General features: G+C 33.7%; 1 protein-coding gene across 1 annotated transcript; it reads right to left on the bottom strand.

Moving 5' to 3' along the window:
- Window positions 1-7,523: 7,523 nt before the first annotated feature.
- LOC140816427 (2-carboxy-1,4-naphthoquinone phytyltransferase, chloroplastic-like) lies at window positions 7,524-10,506 on the bottom strand. The gene is made up of 10 exons (XM_073175682.1): window positions 10,298-10,506; window positions 9,934-10,219; window positions 9,613-9,716; window positions 9,416-9,487; window positions 9,163-9,301; window positions 8,558-8,664; window positions 8,320-8,413; window positions 8,067-8,216; window positions 7,914-7,979; window positions 7,524-7,764 (listed from the first exon to the last, which is right to left on the bottom strand). The coding sequence occupies exons 1-10, from the start codon at window positions 10,378-10,380 to the stop codon at window positions 7,633-7,635; spliced, it is 1,233 nt and encodes a 410-aa protein (XP_073031783.1). The 5' UTR covers window positions 10,381-10,506; the 3' UTR covers window positions 7,524-7,632.
- Window positions 10,507-14,565: the final 4,059 nt, after the last annotated feature.

Raw genomic sequence — 14,565 nt, 5'->3', positions numbered from 1 at the left:
AAAAAGGGAAATCGTATTTCCTTAGTGGGCACGTAGAGTCCAATTAGCCAATTATAATCCCGAATAATATCAGCCAATTATAATTTCCAAAAGGTAGAGTTCAATTGCATCTCTATGCAACCTCCGCGTGTTTTGCCTCACGTTTAATAAGGGCCCAATAATATGACGCCGTTTATTTTCACGTGTCAAACCAACCCATCAATATTGAATTGTAGTAGACGGTCGCCATGAGTTCCCCCAATAATATGAGCCGAAGTTATGGGAGTTCCACTCAATTCACATCATATGTCCGTTGGAAGTCACAGCTTTCCGGCGTACAGGCCTCCCCAATAATATGAGCCAGACACTGTCCGCGGGTAGCGATCAACATGCAACCACGGTTGATGGAAGGCAAGGAAAAATTAAACTCTTTTAATTTTTACTTATTCGGTTTGATATAAATTTTGAATCATATTCAAAATGAGGGATTTTAATTAAAAAAATTTGTCTCATCATTTTATTTGAAAATCGCGTGCCACGAGTTTGTATGTTTGCCGGATTCATGCAACTATATTATATAATAATATACATACATGCATACTACTATATATCACATATATCATAATATGACATTCAACAATAAATAAGGATGATCGATTGCCAACACTAATAGATCCATGTGAGCCATACATGGATCCAGGTCCAAACCTAGGTGAATGCAGGGATGCAAATGCAACTTATTACAAAAGCTTCCAATATTTTACATGTCTTCATCTTGATCATCGGGCCCACCATCTTCCAGTCTTGATCTCCCACTATTTCTAATTATTACATTTGAATAGCCATGGCACATAAGGGATACATCTCATGGTGGTGGGAACGGGCCATAAACCAGGCCCACTTTAATAATATCAAATATTATAAAATTGAATAAAAACAGTAAAATATCCTAACATACACCTAACACATTGGTCAAGGCTCTCGATCATCCTTCATGCATTTAATATCAAATATTAACATCAATTTAATTAAACAATTTAATTAATTGATAAATCATATATCTAATAATTTTATCACTAACCACCACAATTATTAAAGAATTTAATAAATTAAATAAACTCTTTTATTTAATTTCCAATTAAATCAATAATAATTGATTTCTTATAAAACTCATTTTTACCATAAATAATTAAAATCATATTCTAATTATTTATTTTACAAGAAAATTATTAATTTTCCAAAAATTAATTTTCCAAAATAAAAAATTGAATCAATTTCAAAAATATCAATTTTCCCCATAATTTTGAAAAATCAGAAAATTGCACCCCGGGCCCAAACAATTCAAGCCCATCAATTTTGCACGCTTCCCGAGACGATCCCGGGTCGTCGCCCCCGCTGCCCGCCCGCTGCCCGAACGTTTCGGGCAGTGGCAGCAACCTGTGCGCGCAGGCGCGCACAGGTGCGCGCAACGCCGCGCGCAGCGTGCGGTCGCTCCGCACGCTGCGCCGCGTTGTACGCCGCGCGGGGCGGCGCACAGCGTGCGGACGTTCCGCACGCTGCGCCGCTCTGCGCGCGCACGCTGCGCGCGCGCGCTGCGCGTTCCTGCGCGCAGGGCGCTGCGCGCTGCGCGCGCAGCCCTGCGCGGGGTCTGCCCGGAACAGTTCCGGGCAGATCGCGAAATTTTTTTTTTTTTTTTTTTTTTTTTTTTCCGAAAAATTTAATTTTTATGGTGCATCAATATTTCTGAAAATTTTCTTGTGTGGTTAGAAACAAATTATTCAATATAATTTAAATCATACCATTCAGAAAACCTGGCTCTGATACCACTGTTGTATCACGGTTTTCTACGCGCCCAAAAGCAGCGGAAGTTTAAAAATTTTATTTATTTTGAAAACAAAATAATTTTCTTTGGGCGCTCGTATGATTTTAACAAAACATTCATAGGGCGTCAGAAATTATACCTTTGTGAATGAATCACTGGACACCAACCGATCCGGTATAACAGATCTGGCTCTTGATGAATCCCTACGAACTTTCTTCAAAGACTCCTTTCTTCTAATCAGGTCCACGACTGGATGATTTGTTCCTCTTCCAATTTGCACTAGAAAATTGAAAGAGATTTTGCGTTGAGATAGAACACGAAAAATTCGACTCAATCTCCTAAGCCAAATTTTTCTTGTTTTGTGAAGAGATTTTCGAGAGGTCCATGGGAAGAGCCGAGAGTCTTTTTCAAATCTTGGGAATTCCAAGTCTCGAAAATCATATCCCATTATAATAAAGAAATCCCATTATTTCTTTTTTTTAATCATCATTTACTTAATTAATTAAATTAATTAAGTAAACTAAATATTTGGAGGATTATGGTTGTGATTCTCAAAATCTCACAATCCAAATTTGTGGAGGCTCTCATTTTAGGTCAAAGAAAACTCAATAACCTAATTACCATAATTAACATTAATGGGCTTGATTAATTAATTGGGCTAGTCCAACTAATTTAATTAATTAATCAAAATCCATTAAGAACTTTAATTATTTAGTATGTTGGACTTGTACTCCTACAAGCCCATTAAACATACTTTCCACTATATTTAATTTAATATTTAATAAACTCAACATTTGAGCTTTAATAAATTAAATCAATTATAAATTCAACATTTGAATTTAATATTTAAATTATAAATTCAACTCCTTGAATTTATCACCTCCAAAATTTAATATTTAATAAACCCAACTTTTGAGTTTAATAAATTAAATTATCAATTTTATAAATTCAACTCCTTGAATTTATTCTCTCAAAATTTCATAATTCAACTTCTTGAATTTACTATATCAATAAATTCAACTCCTTGAATTTATTTTCTCAAAATGTAATTATCATAAATTCAACTCCTTGAATTTACTATATTATAATATAAATTCAACTCCTTGAATTTATTCTCTCAACGGGAACAAACAATCCAGTACTTGTGTGACCCTCAATGGTTCAGGGATACAGCTAGCCGTGGGTTCACAACTCTTTGTGATTCAGGACATAATCCTTTATTCGGGCTTACCCTAGTTAGCCCCATTCTTTTCATCAACACCTTGATCAAGAATGTCAGAACTCATTTCTGATTGCACCCATCGGATCATGGTAAGAGCGTCTAGTAGCATCGCCCCATGATCCCCTAGGTATCACTGATAGTGCCTGCAAGAACCAGTCGATTATGATTAGCGTACAGTACGGTCCTTTCATCTCATATATCCCGATCGAATCTGCAACCATTGGTTCATCGAGGGTTGCATAATAATTCGATAACTATGTGATAACTATAATAGTGGCATCGCGTGTACTATTTGAGAACTCCTTCTCTAACGTACATCTCGTACTCTGGCCAGAGATTCCATGCACTATTATTTCATTAGATCACATAGGATATCCACACCCGTAGGTGAGCGGTGAATCCCCGACTACAATGCACTGGCTCCTATATGTGTCGCAATTGTACCCAACCTCGCCACGTGATGACTCTCCTGGAGCCGGTAAACGAGTCAAAGCACAGCCCTAGCATATAGAGCCTCAGTGTTGTCCCGGGTCGTAAGGACTAATGTTGTACAATCATAACCACGGACTTATCCTCTCGATGAATGATAACCACTTGAAAAGTCCGAGGGAGGGTTGTTCGGTATAATCATCATATGACTACCCATCTGTATGTTTGGACATCTCTATGCCCTTACCAAGAAACGCAGTACACAACATCACAGATGCTAGTCTCGAGCTCAAGCGACCTTTATCCATGTTTTAGGCGGCTGAATCGACTAGGAACGAATTTAGAATATGCAGTGTTTACAAATGAGTTTCAACATCGAATTACGATTCATTTGTATTAAAGCATAATCAAGGACTTTATCTATGCTGCTTGCATGGGTATACAGATAAAGTATTACGAAACCATTAAAAGTTAAATTATATTAAAATAAAGACTGTCTATTTCACTTGAGTCAATAAATTCTTTAGCCAACCGTTGGCTTGCAGGGCATCTACTCTAACACGACCGTGGCTTAGAGATTCTTTTTCCAAAGACGAGCAGTATTTGACCGTCATCTACCCATAAATTTTAACTTTTGCATTTGATAAAGAGGTAAGTAAGTCGGGAAGCTTGAAAAAGCATTCGAAGGGGAAGAATCCGGTCACCCATGCCATAATACAATTTTATACAAAAATAAAAATAAAAATTATACTATTGTGAAAATATAGATTCAAATAGATCACTAGAAATCCACACTATCAAAACTCAACCACCAAAACCAGTGATTCAATATGTTTAATACCGAACTAGAAAAACATTTCAGTCGACTAATATTTGTTACAGATGACAGAAATCATTGATGCAAAATAAGTTTGAGTAGAATATAATCTTTAATCAAGATTTATAAATAAAACTAATTTTATCTTTACCCTTACGTGGTTCTATTCGCTTATGGCCTTTTCACCAACCCTCTTATCATTATAAAGCTTTGGTTGCTCATGTTTCTCGAACCAAAAATAAATATTAACAGTTAAAAATGACCTGCAAAGAATAAGGGTTCATGTCACTGCTGGGTGTTCCAAGAATCAGCAAATGGATAGAAAATCATATAGTTTCAGTAATCAAGAAAACATATCAAATGCTTTTATATTTACAAAAATAGGATAGTCAAAAGTTGATTTATTTAGGCAAATTTTTTGAAGCAAACAATAGATTTGATGCAGAGACACTTGTGGTTTCCAGAAAGGGTAGCAAACGAGACGAAGTAGGATCCACGACAAGACAAAAAGAACAAATGAAACGCTAGCAAGTGCTTCCGCACCACTGTATATTTTAGACATCTTCCCCACTTCAAGAAACACATCACTAGCATCATCAATTGCTAAAACAATTGAACCAACAAGTACAAACCTGAAACAAGCCGAAAAAGGACACAGGGAATTAGTTTCTAGGAAATTCATTTTTACCCATAAAGCGTAATAAAATGCTTCTTGGTTCTACTAGATGCTATTATTTCCGGTAGGCTGTCAATACACTTGCAAAATGCACAATCCAGACAGATAATATCCAGGCAATAGACGATAGGCACCGATAATACTACGCAGCCATTATCTCTTTACCAAACGTTAGCCCAAGTTGTTGGAGGATTCATATACGTTGTCTTACAATGCCATTACTACATGTCTCATAGTCCGATTCGGGACATGATATTACAGTTTATCAAAAAACATAAATGTCTTCCTCTGTTCAAAGCCACTAGATTAAGCTTTTTTCATCTCTCAAATACGCTATCAATTTGAGATTTGAGATCCCATTTCTCATATGATAGAGCAATATCTAGCCAGATTTATTTTCAGAAATAAATCAGCTTTAAGCTACTCTTTTAAGCTTTCTTCCTCCAGCTAAGCATACTTCCAAGTCGAGCTTTTGTAACCTCAAAATACGACGAGAATGCAAGTTGCAACATGGTGACCCGCAGAAAGCCAAAAGTCAGACTGCCTCGTCTCCCTAAGAGCAAAGATGGAGTATGTCTAGAATCCACCAGCATACATATAGAGAGCCTTCAGTTTCAACCTGAACAACAGAGGACAGAAATATATTTACTAAAAATATACCTAAAAATATATGAGTATACTTTGTGAATTTACTTGGTTACATTTTTTTCATGGTTATTTAATTAATGTTTTATTTATTTATTTATGAGATTTTTCAATTTTCTGATTTAAGGATTGAGATTGAAAATGAGAATAACTTTATTTCATTATTTTAGTTGAATTGACTTAGTTATTTTTTTCTGACTGTTATTTAATTAATGTTTTATTTATTTATTTAGGTGACTTCTGAATTTTTTGATTTAAGGATTGATATTGGAAATAAAAAAATAACTTTATTTCATTATTTAGTTGAACTGACAACAAATATTACAAAATATTTCATATGATACTTTATTTTATTTTTAATTTCATAAATTTTGATATTAATTAATGTCTCAGTATATATCTGAAGCTTGCATGTTGGTTGCAATAATTGTCCATGCTTGGTAGAGCGATCGAACCGTGGTGCTTGAGCTGCTGTGCGGTTTAAAAGATTTGAGTTGCACCATTACCACTAGCTATAACTTTTTGTAAAGCGGAAAACAATCGGTCCTACATTGGTATCAAAACCAAGGTCACGGGTTCGATTCTTATTGATGGCAAGGAGTGCAATTATTAGGAGAGAGATTGTTAGGTGCAATAATTGTCCCTGCTTGGTAGAGCGATCGAACCGTGGTGAGCTACTGTGCGGTTTAAGAGATTTGAGTTGCACTATTACCACTAACTATAGCTTTTGGTAAAGCGGCAAGCACTCGGTCTTACATTGCAATTTTTTATAAGTGTCATTAAGAACATGTCAAAAAATGTAATATTTCTTATGATACTTTTCAATGAAAATGGACATTGAGAGCACGTAGATTTTATATGTTTTTTTGCAAATTTTCCTAATATTTTATTTTATTTGCAATATAATTTGATTACTTTCAAATTTATTTATATAAAGAGAAATTAATGATAAATTAAAAAAAAATGAAATTACTTTCTATTTTTGTTTTAAATTATAGGATCGTCCAGTTCCTATAGAACCTATCACTAAAATCCCCCTAGAGGGGGATAAGGCTAAGCGGAGCGAAAAGGGTTTTCCATGAGATGAGAAACGCAAAGTACTAGTCCCGCACGAAGTTTGTGTACGGTTCTGTAGAGTGGCAGTAAGATAATATTTATAATAAATATAAAAGAAATGAAATTACTTTCTATTTTTGTTTTAAATTTATGATATTATCTTTATAATTTTTTAATTAAGATAATATTTATAATAAATATGAATTATAATGATAATTTAAAATTAAAATTTTTATATATGATATTTTTTAACTGAGTATTACATATTATTTTATTTATATATGTCTTTTACTATATATATTTAATTGAGTGAACATGAAATTATTAATATTAATTTACAAATGATCCATTCTGATATAAAATTAAATATCTATAATATGTATTCTAAAAAAAAGAAATTTAAACAAAATCCGCAAATGATTAAAAATTAGCAAAAACACAATTGATAATTGACTTAATTATAATAAGTTTAGTGATTTTATTTTAACATTATTATGATAATTTAGTTAATTAAGACAATTTTATTTGACCATCCCCGTACTTCATTTAAATACATGCTGATTTTGGTTTGATAAAAAATATTTCGACGAAAAATCGAACCGCAGGAAAAAGAGCGTGAAGAACGGTAATGCAACGAAATCAGAGTACTGCGAGTAGGATTCCTGCTCCCAGTCCAAGGATTTCACCAATGAAACCAAAAATCATTCCATAATCAAACCGAACCAAACTTAGATTATTATTTTTTCAGGAAACCAAACTTAGATTTTTTTATTTTTGTTACTCTTAAAAAAATGGTAATATATAAAAACTATTTAGGATACACTGTTCAAAGTATTTGCAGCCAGGATTTATATTAGTAGATAATAAACCCAAATAATAAATCTAAACTTGGATGATTATGATTATCATTATATATATGTTGGGCTCTGCCTGAAGGAAGCCTCACACAGATCTCGAATAGAAACTACGAATACAAGGAAATTAAGTTAAAGTACGACAGGAATGGCCGGTTGTCTGGCCAATATTCTTGCAAGCACCAGTCCAGCTGACACAGCGAGACCAAACAAAGTGTGCAGCCCCACGCAGAAGTACTTGGTCTTGAACAGTTTCACCTTATTCTGTCAATATCAAAACAAACAATTATGTTTAGAAAATGGAATTTTTGTATATGTAAATTTATGAAATTTTTTGCCTTGGATCTTGCCATGATATTGTTTTATGATATATTTTTGTTTTTTGTTTGTTTGATATATCATGAGTTTTTTACCTGGTAGTTCTTTTGGACAAAGGTGAGTAGAAGATTTGCTAGTGGCAATGTCATACAACCAAAAATCTGAAAAATAAAATAAAAACAATTAAAATAATGAATCGGGTTAAGAGATAATTATATATATTCAAGTATCCCAAGAAATGGGCTTACCACACTAGCCAAAGGAACGGTGTTGGTATACCCCAAACCAAATAAGAGGGCATAAAGCCCCACGACACCATATTGCAGTACTTTGGATGCTTTTTTAGTGCCCAGCCTCACCAAAGGAGACATTTTTCCAACAGCCCTGTCATCCTCAATCTGCACGATTCGAATCCGAGCTCGAGTTTAGAGATGTTCTGAATTTCGGATATCTTTGTAATATAAAATATAACATGTTGTTTATAATATATTGATGGATTACCTGATGGAAATGACTGCAGAAGAGGATCAAGGTTGTCGTGTAACCGACCAGAATTGATGACCAAACAACGGTGTTGGTAATTGGTAGCTGACCCCTATGATCAAAATCAGTGCCAACGATTAACTAGATTTTACATACTGACTCATAAATCATCATCATCATACATACATACATACATATAATATATATATATATATATGTATGTATATATATACATATATGGATGAGAAAAACACACCTAGCGGAGCTATGAAGCAGATAAAAACCGATGGTTGCGAGGGGGCCGAAGCCGGTGAACAGAGTTGGCTCTCCCAATCCGTCGTAAGCTACACGATAGGGTGGACACTGCAAAACGTCGATTCAAACATTGGTTTAATGCATTGGTTTAATGCAAGTAGTCGATATATAGGCCTCAAGGCTAACACGAAATACTCGTTCCAATCTCGGCAGGGACGGATATAGGATTTAGACACTGGGGGGCCGCTTAGTTTATTTTGCGACGGTTTTCTCAAAAACCGTCGCTATATGGCGACAGTTATAAGACACCGTCGCGGATTTTGCGACGGTTTTCGTCACAACCGTCGCTAAGCCAAAAAAAAAGAGGGACCAGGTTTCGAAATCGTACGGATCAAACACACTGAGATACATGGACGTATCATTCATTTTGGGGGGCCATGTATATATATATATGTTTATATATTAAGTTTAAAAAAAATTAATATACACTAAAATTTTTTTTTAAATTTTTTGGGGGGGCTGTGGCCCCCGTTCGCCCTACGCTAAATCCGCCCCTGAATCTCGGATCAAACTAATACTAGTTCGAACTGATATATATATTTTTACCTGGTAAATGTAGAAGCAAAACACTGAAGCAGCTATCAAAATCAAAGCCCGAACACTTTTTGCAGCTACCGCTAGCCCTGTAAAGCCCGAACAACCGATGGCAAGTATTGTCCAAGCAGCATAGTTTATGGCATTCCGGCTTCATAGTGATGAAAGAAACTATTAGTCCTTCATTTTCCCATAATAATTTCTCACAAAATCGAATTTGCTTTTTTTTTTTTTTAGGATTTCTCGGGTAGAATTTGATCCTCACCTGCCAAAGATATTGACGACAGATTCTTTCTTGTTCTTATCTGCTCCGGTGTCGAAATCGTAAACGTCGTTGCTGCATAAACAAATTAAAACCAGTGAAGAAAATTAATCGAGGATGCAAATTTTTTTAGAGAAACTTAGACCACAACAAGGTGGAGACAATCTTGAATTAATGAGATACAAGCCCACGTGTCTTACCTCAATTTGATCCAAATATTGACGATCACGAAAGAGGCCAAGATCATGAAATAACGGCCCACCGCAGCCTGTCCCGTTTGCCAAAAAGCTAATGCCGAGGCCACCTGTTATTCCACACATCATTTTTCATTATATCTTGGGTGTCCCATAATTAAATACATCAAAGATATGAATTTTTTCGAATACATTTTACTTGAAAAACCCTAAATTTCACTCGCTAGAATTTATTTAGTCAGCTTCTTCAGCTAAATTAATTTCGGGTTCTATCACTCATATCCGATCGAAGGGTCCTATATGTGATGAACACGAAGGGTTACTTACAGTTGCCGGAACGAGAGCAACAGAATACAAAGGTATTTTGGCGGCTCTCCATAATAAAGTAGCTCTCGATAATTCTTCCTCCTCTACTTTAATCTCTTCAACCGGAGCATTATTCAAATCTGCAACTTCTGCGACTTCTGTTCTGCACTTGAGCACCAATCTTGTGTTTAGCTTTGCGCTAGATTTCAACACATCCCCCGTGAATGTAATCCTGTTTGAATCTATTCTCTGGGGAAATCTTTTCATATGCAAATCTTGTGGAGCAGCCGATGACACTGAGAAATTCCTGAAAGATCAAGGGAATGATTCAGCATAATGAACAAAAATAATTTAAAAAAATGGAATTGTATCAAAAATTATTTGCCTTTTGGGAAGGTGTAAGTAATCTTGGTTGATTTTCTTGATGCCACAGCTATTGTTTACGTTCAAGAAAGTGGTTGCTGCCATTTTCAAACGGTAAGTCGACTGATCGATTGGCTTGAGATATGGTTCTGATTTCAAGCACTTGTGTGGGATGATCTACTTTTTTTCAGAAGAATTCTGTGCTTAAATAAGCACAGTCCGGCTCTCCTGGCGTGCGGCCTCCACTAGGTAGTCAACCAAAAGTCAAAAACAATTATTTTTTTCAGGCTGCATATGACGCCCGCCAACCCCCCCACCTCTAATCAAGCCACCGCATTTTTTCCCCGACATTGTCTCGAATTTAAGTTTGAACAAAATTCCTCGGATATCATTTAAAAAATTATTTCCGTCGTACATGTTAAATTAGCTGACGGCTTATTAAATTTTAATATTAAATTTCGTTTATATATATATATATATATATATATATATATATATATATATATATATATATATATATATATATATATATATATGTGTGTGTGTGTGAGAGATTTTTTCGATCAAATCCATGATTACTATGAAATATAATATTTTGCATGAATTAGATGGAATCACATACCCTTCTCACTAAATTGACCAGTGAAATGTTTCACAAATTTTTTTGTGTAGATCTTAAATATTAATGGATATATTAGCATTTGCATTGGTACGTTTTTTTTAATTTCATCAAAGTGTGGTTTATTTCTAAGTTATTATTTCATTTCAATTTCATAATATATTGTAACTTTAAATAAATTGTGCTCACGTCTTATTTAAATTTTTCTTTCGTCGTGGTATTTCTTTCGAACATCTACTTTATTTAATCAATATATTTAAAAAAACATTAATATTATTTTTTAAAATTAATAAAATTATTTTATTAAAAAGTAAGATTATTTTAAAAATTAGAATAATGATTTAAATAATGTAAAATATATTTAAAACATATTTATTTAATATGAAAAAATTTTAAGATGATTGAGTAGACTGTGAGACCTATAAATAATGAGCTTTAATGTTAAAAAGAGTGTTAGTAAAATAAATATGTTGTTATAATGAGTATGTGGCAGTGGATCCCATGATTTTTGATGAGTTGGTGGATGTTATAGATCACGGATGCTCTTATATGCTTGTGTTTCTACTCATATTTTGTTTGTCGTCATCATTGTGGAATAATGTAAACGATAGATATGATTTTAATTCTACTTTTGTAATAGTATATAAATCTCTCTCAAATGACAAATTTTTTGATTATTTATAAGTAATCATTCAAGCGTATTCCCAACGTATGCTTCTAGAATGTCAAACATGTTCAAACCGATAAATTTAATATGTCGTTATTTTATGTTTAATGATTTTTAGTTATCCATTCATTAATATGACTGTTCAAATATGTTCAAACCGATAAATTTCGGGTGTAAATCTGGTTGGGAATATGTTTGATTTTCGACGATTTGGTACGGGTTAACGGGTTGTCCTAGTGAACCGACCCAGTATCGTCCTTGGGGAGTTTGTGACCCACAGTCATATTAATGAATTAATAACTAAAAATCATTAAACATAAGATAACGACATATTAAATATTCGCTCTGTAAATGATCTACGATCACATAAATGATACAATGATAAATTTTGAAATCTAATATCATTTATATTTCAATTTGTATTTGTTAGAACCAATGGAGTCCGGATATCTCCACACTGGTATGATATTGTCCACTTTGGGTTTTAACCCGGTTTTGCTTTTGGAACCACCCAAAAAGTCTCATGCCAATGGAGATATCATTCCATCTTTATTAATCCATGATCTTTCTCTAGATCTTCCAATGTGGGACTTTGGTTGCATCTCAACAATCCTCTCCTCAAACGAAGTTCCACTATTATTCTCATGAACCGAGCCTCCCCTCAAGCCTTATTCGTCCTCCAATCGAGGTTACTCCACTTCACTGTGTTGGAGCGCACGCCTTACATGAATACTGGGAGCATAAACCACCCCGAGAATTTAATCAAGGGTTTTTACCGGGAGCCCTCACCTCATTCGTTTAGGTATCGAGGATTCTACCCACACGGCTCGATCTAGACCATGACTCTGATACCACTGTTAAGACCAATGGAATCCGGATATCTCCACACTGGTATGATATTGTCCACTTTGAGTTTTAACCCTCATGGTTTTTGCTTTTGGAACCACCCAAAAGACCTCATACCAATGGAGATATCATTCCATCTTTATTAACCCATGATCATTCTCTAGATCTTCCAATGTGGGACTTTGATTGTATCCCAACAGTATCAATTGTCCATATCGATTGCGCAAGCAAGTTTGGTATCCATTTCTTCTTGAATTGATTTCATTCAAAGATGACCTAATTTCCTTTTTTTATATTTTTTCGGTTGAATACAGTAAAAACGTACGTGTGATCTTAATGTTTAATTTATTTCTTATGGGTCTCACTTCGGGTGGTTTGGGTCGGGTTGAGCAATAATACTATTAAAAAACTGCTCAACCCGAACCCGAATGAATCCGATGTTGAATTTTTTTTAAATTTTTTGTAAAGAAAATTAAATAAAATCTTTAAAAAATTCAAAAAAAAATAATATTTTAATTTAAACACATACTAACAAAATCTCCCTCGTACATATGATTTAAATTTGAAAGTCTAATTATAGAAAAATAAAATATATTTACTAAATCAAATAAACAATTGTTTAAAAAATAAAAAGATGTTCAAAATAAATATTAAATTATGAAGATTTATGATATAAATATACAATAAATATTTTTTCAGGCATCTAATATATAAAAATATATGCAATATTTATTAATTATTTGTTTTTACAAAAAATAAAATTTTCGGGTCAACTTGAAACCAACACAACCCGACAGGGGCGTATCTAAGATTTCGACACTGGGGGGCCGCTTAGTTTATTTTGCGACGGTTATAAGAAACCGTCACGGATTTTGCGACGGTTTCCGTCACAACCGTCGCTAAGCCAAAAAAAAAAAGAGGGATCAGGTTTCGAAATCGGGTGGAGCAAACGTTATAATTGGCTTTAGCCACTGAGATACATGGACGTATCATTCATTTTGGGGGGGCCATGTACATATATATCTGTTTATATATTTAGTTTAAAAAAAATTAATATATACTAAAAAAAATTTTAAATTTTTTGGGGGGGCCGTGGCCCCCGTTCGCCCTACACTAAATCCGCCCCCTGCAACCCGATCATTTTTTTCGGGTCAGTTATCGGGTACAACTCGATCTGACCCGAACCCGAAAATCTCAAATCCAAACCTGATTTTTTTCGAGATGAATCGTGTCGAGTTGGTAGGCCGTGTCTGATTTTGACACCCCTAATATTTGAGTATAAATTTCATTTAGACACAAGAGGTACAACTTGTTTTAAAAAAGAAAGATAATTATATACTAAACCTGTGAAATTTAGAGAATACTGAAAACCATAATGATAATTAACTCTATATGTTTTCAAATCTTGAGTACACTTACCCCGAAAATATGTAGGGGCAACGGTGTATTTGCTCAAGATTTGAAAACATAGTAATATACATGCTTAAAATTTTAAAAACACAAAGAGTTAATAGATCATTTTTTCATGAGTTTTTTTTAGTAATCTCGATTCTCGTGTATCAAACTTTATTCTTTAGTAAATTAAATTTTTTTAAAAAAATTATTAATGAAAAATAATAATAAACATGACTTTAATTATTTAATTTTAGTTTGAATCCTATTATGCTCGAAAATTGACAAACATAATATCACGATGAATATTGATTATTTGACCAAAACTTGTGTGAGCCGGTCTCACGGGTCGTATTTGTGAGACGGATCTCTTATTTGGGTCATCAATGAAAAATATTACTTTTTATACCAAGAGTATTACTTTTTATTGTGAATATGGATTGGGTTGACACGTCTCACGGATTAATATCCGTGAGACGGTCTCACATGATACTCATTCTGATTATTTAGTCAATAAGTTTAGTTATTCAAATAATATTGGGTGGAGAATATTTATAGAAAATGAAATGATTTCAATTCATTGGTAAAATTGAGATAGGACCGTAGAATTTTTAGTTCATATATATATATATACATATACATATATATATATATATATATATGTATATATATATATATATATATATATATATATATATATATATATATATATATATATATATATATATATATATATATATATATGGAACTCTTGGGTGCCTTTGTT

The sequence above is a fragment of the Primulina eburnea genome, chromosome 16 (assembly GCF_022965805.1).
Source record: "Primulina eburnea isolate SZY01 chromosome 16, ASM2296580v1, whole genome shotgun sequence".
Classification (NCBI taxonomy): Eukaryota; Viridiplantae; Streptophyta; class Magnoliopsida; order Lamiales; family Gesneriaceae; genus Primulina; species Primulina eburnea.
Note: the sequence above shows the minus strand (reverse complement) of the source record. Positions and strands in the feature narration are given on the sequence as shown.

Bases quoted from the DNA above. Each gene is read 5' to 3' on its own strand.
- LOC140816427 (XM_073175682.1), bottom strand. From the start codon at position 10,380: ATGGCAGCAACCACTTTCTTGAACGTAAACAATAGCTGTGGCATCAAG. The intron at 9,717-9,933 runs GTAAGTAACCCT...GTGGAATAACAG, and splicing joins TTGCTCTCGTTCCGGCAACT to GTGGCCTCGGCATTAGCTTT. The intron at 7,980-8,066 runs GTAAGCCCATTT...TTTATTTTTCAG, and splicing joins CCGTTCCTTTGGCTAGTGTG to ATTTTTGGTTGTATGACATT.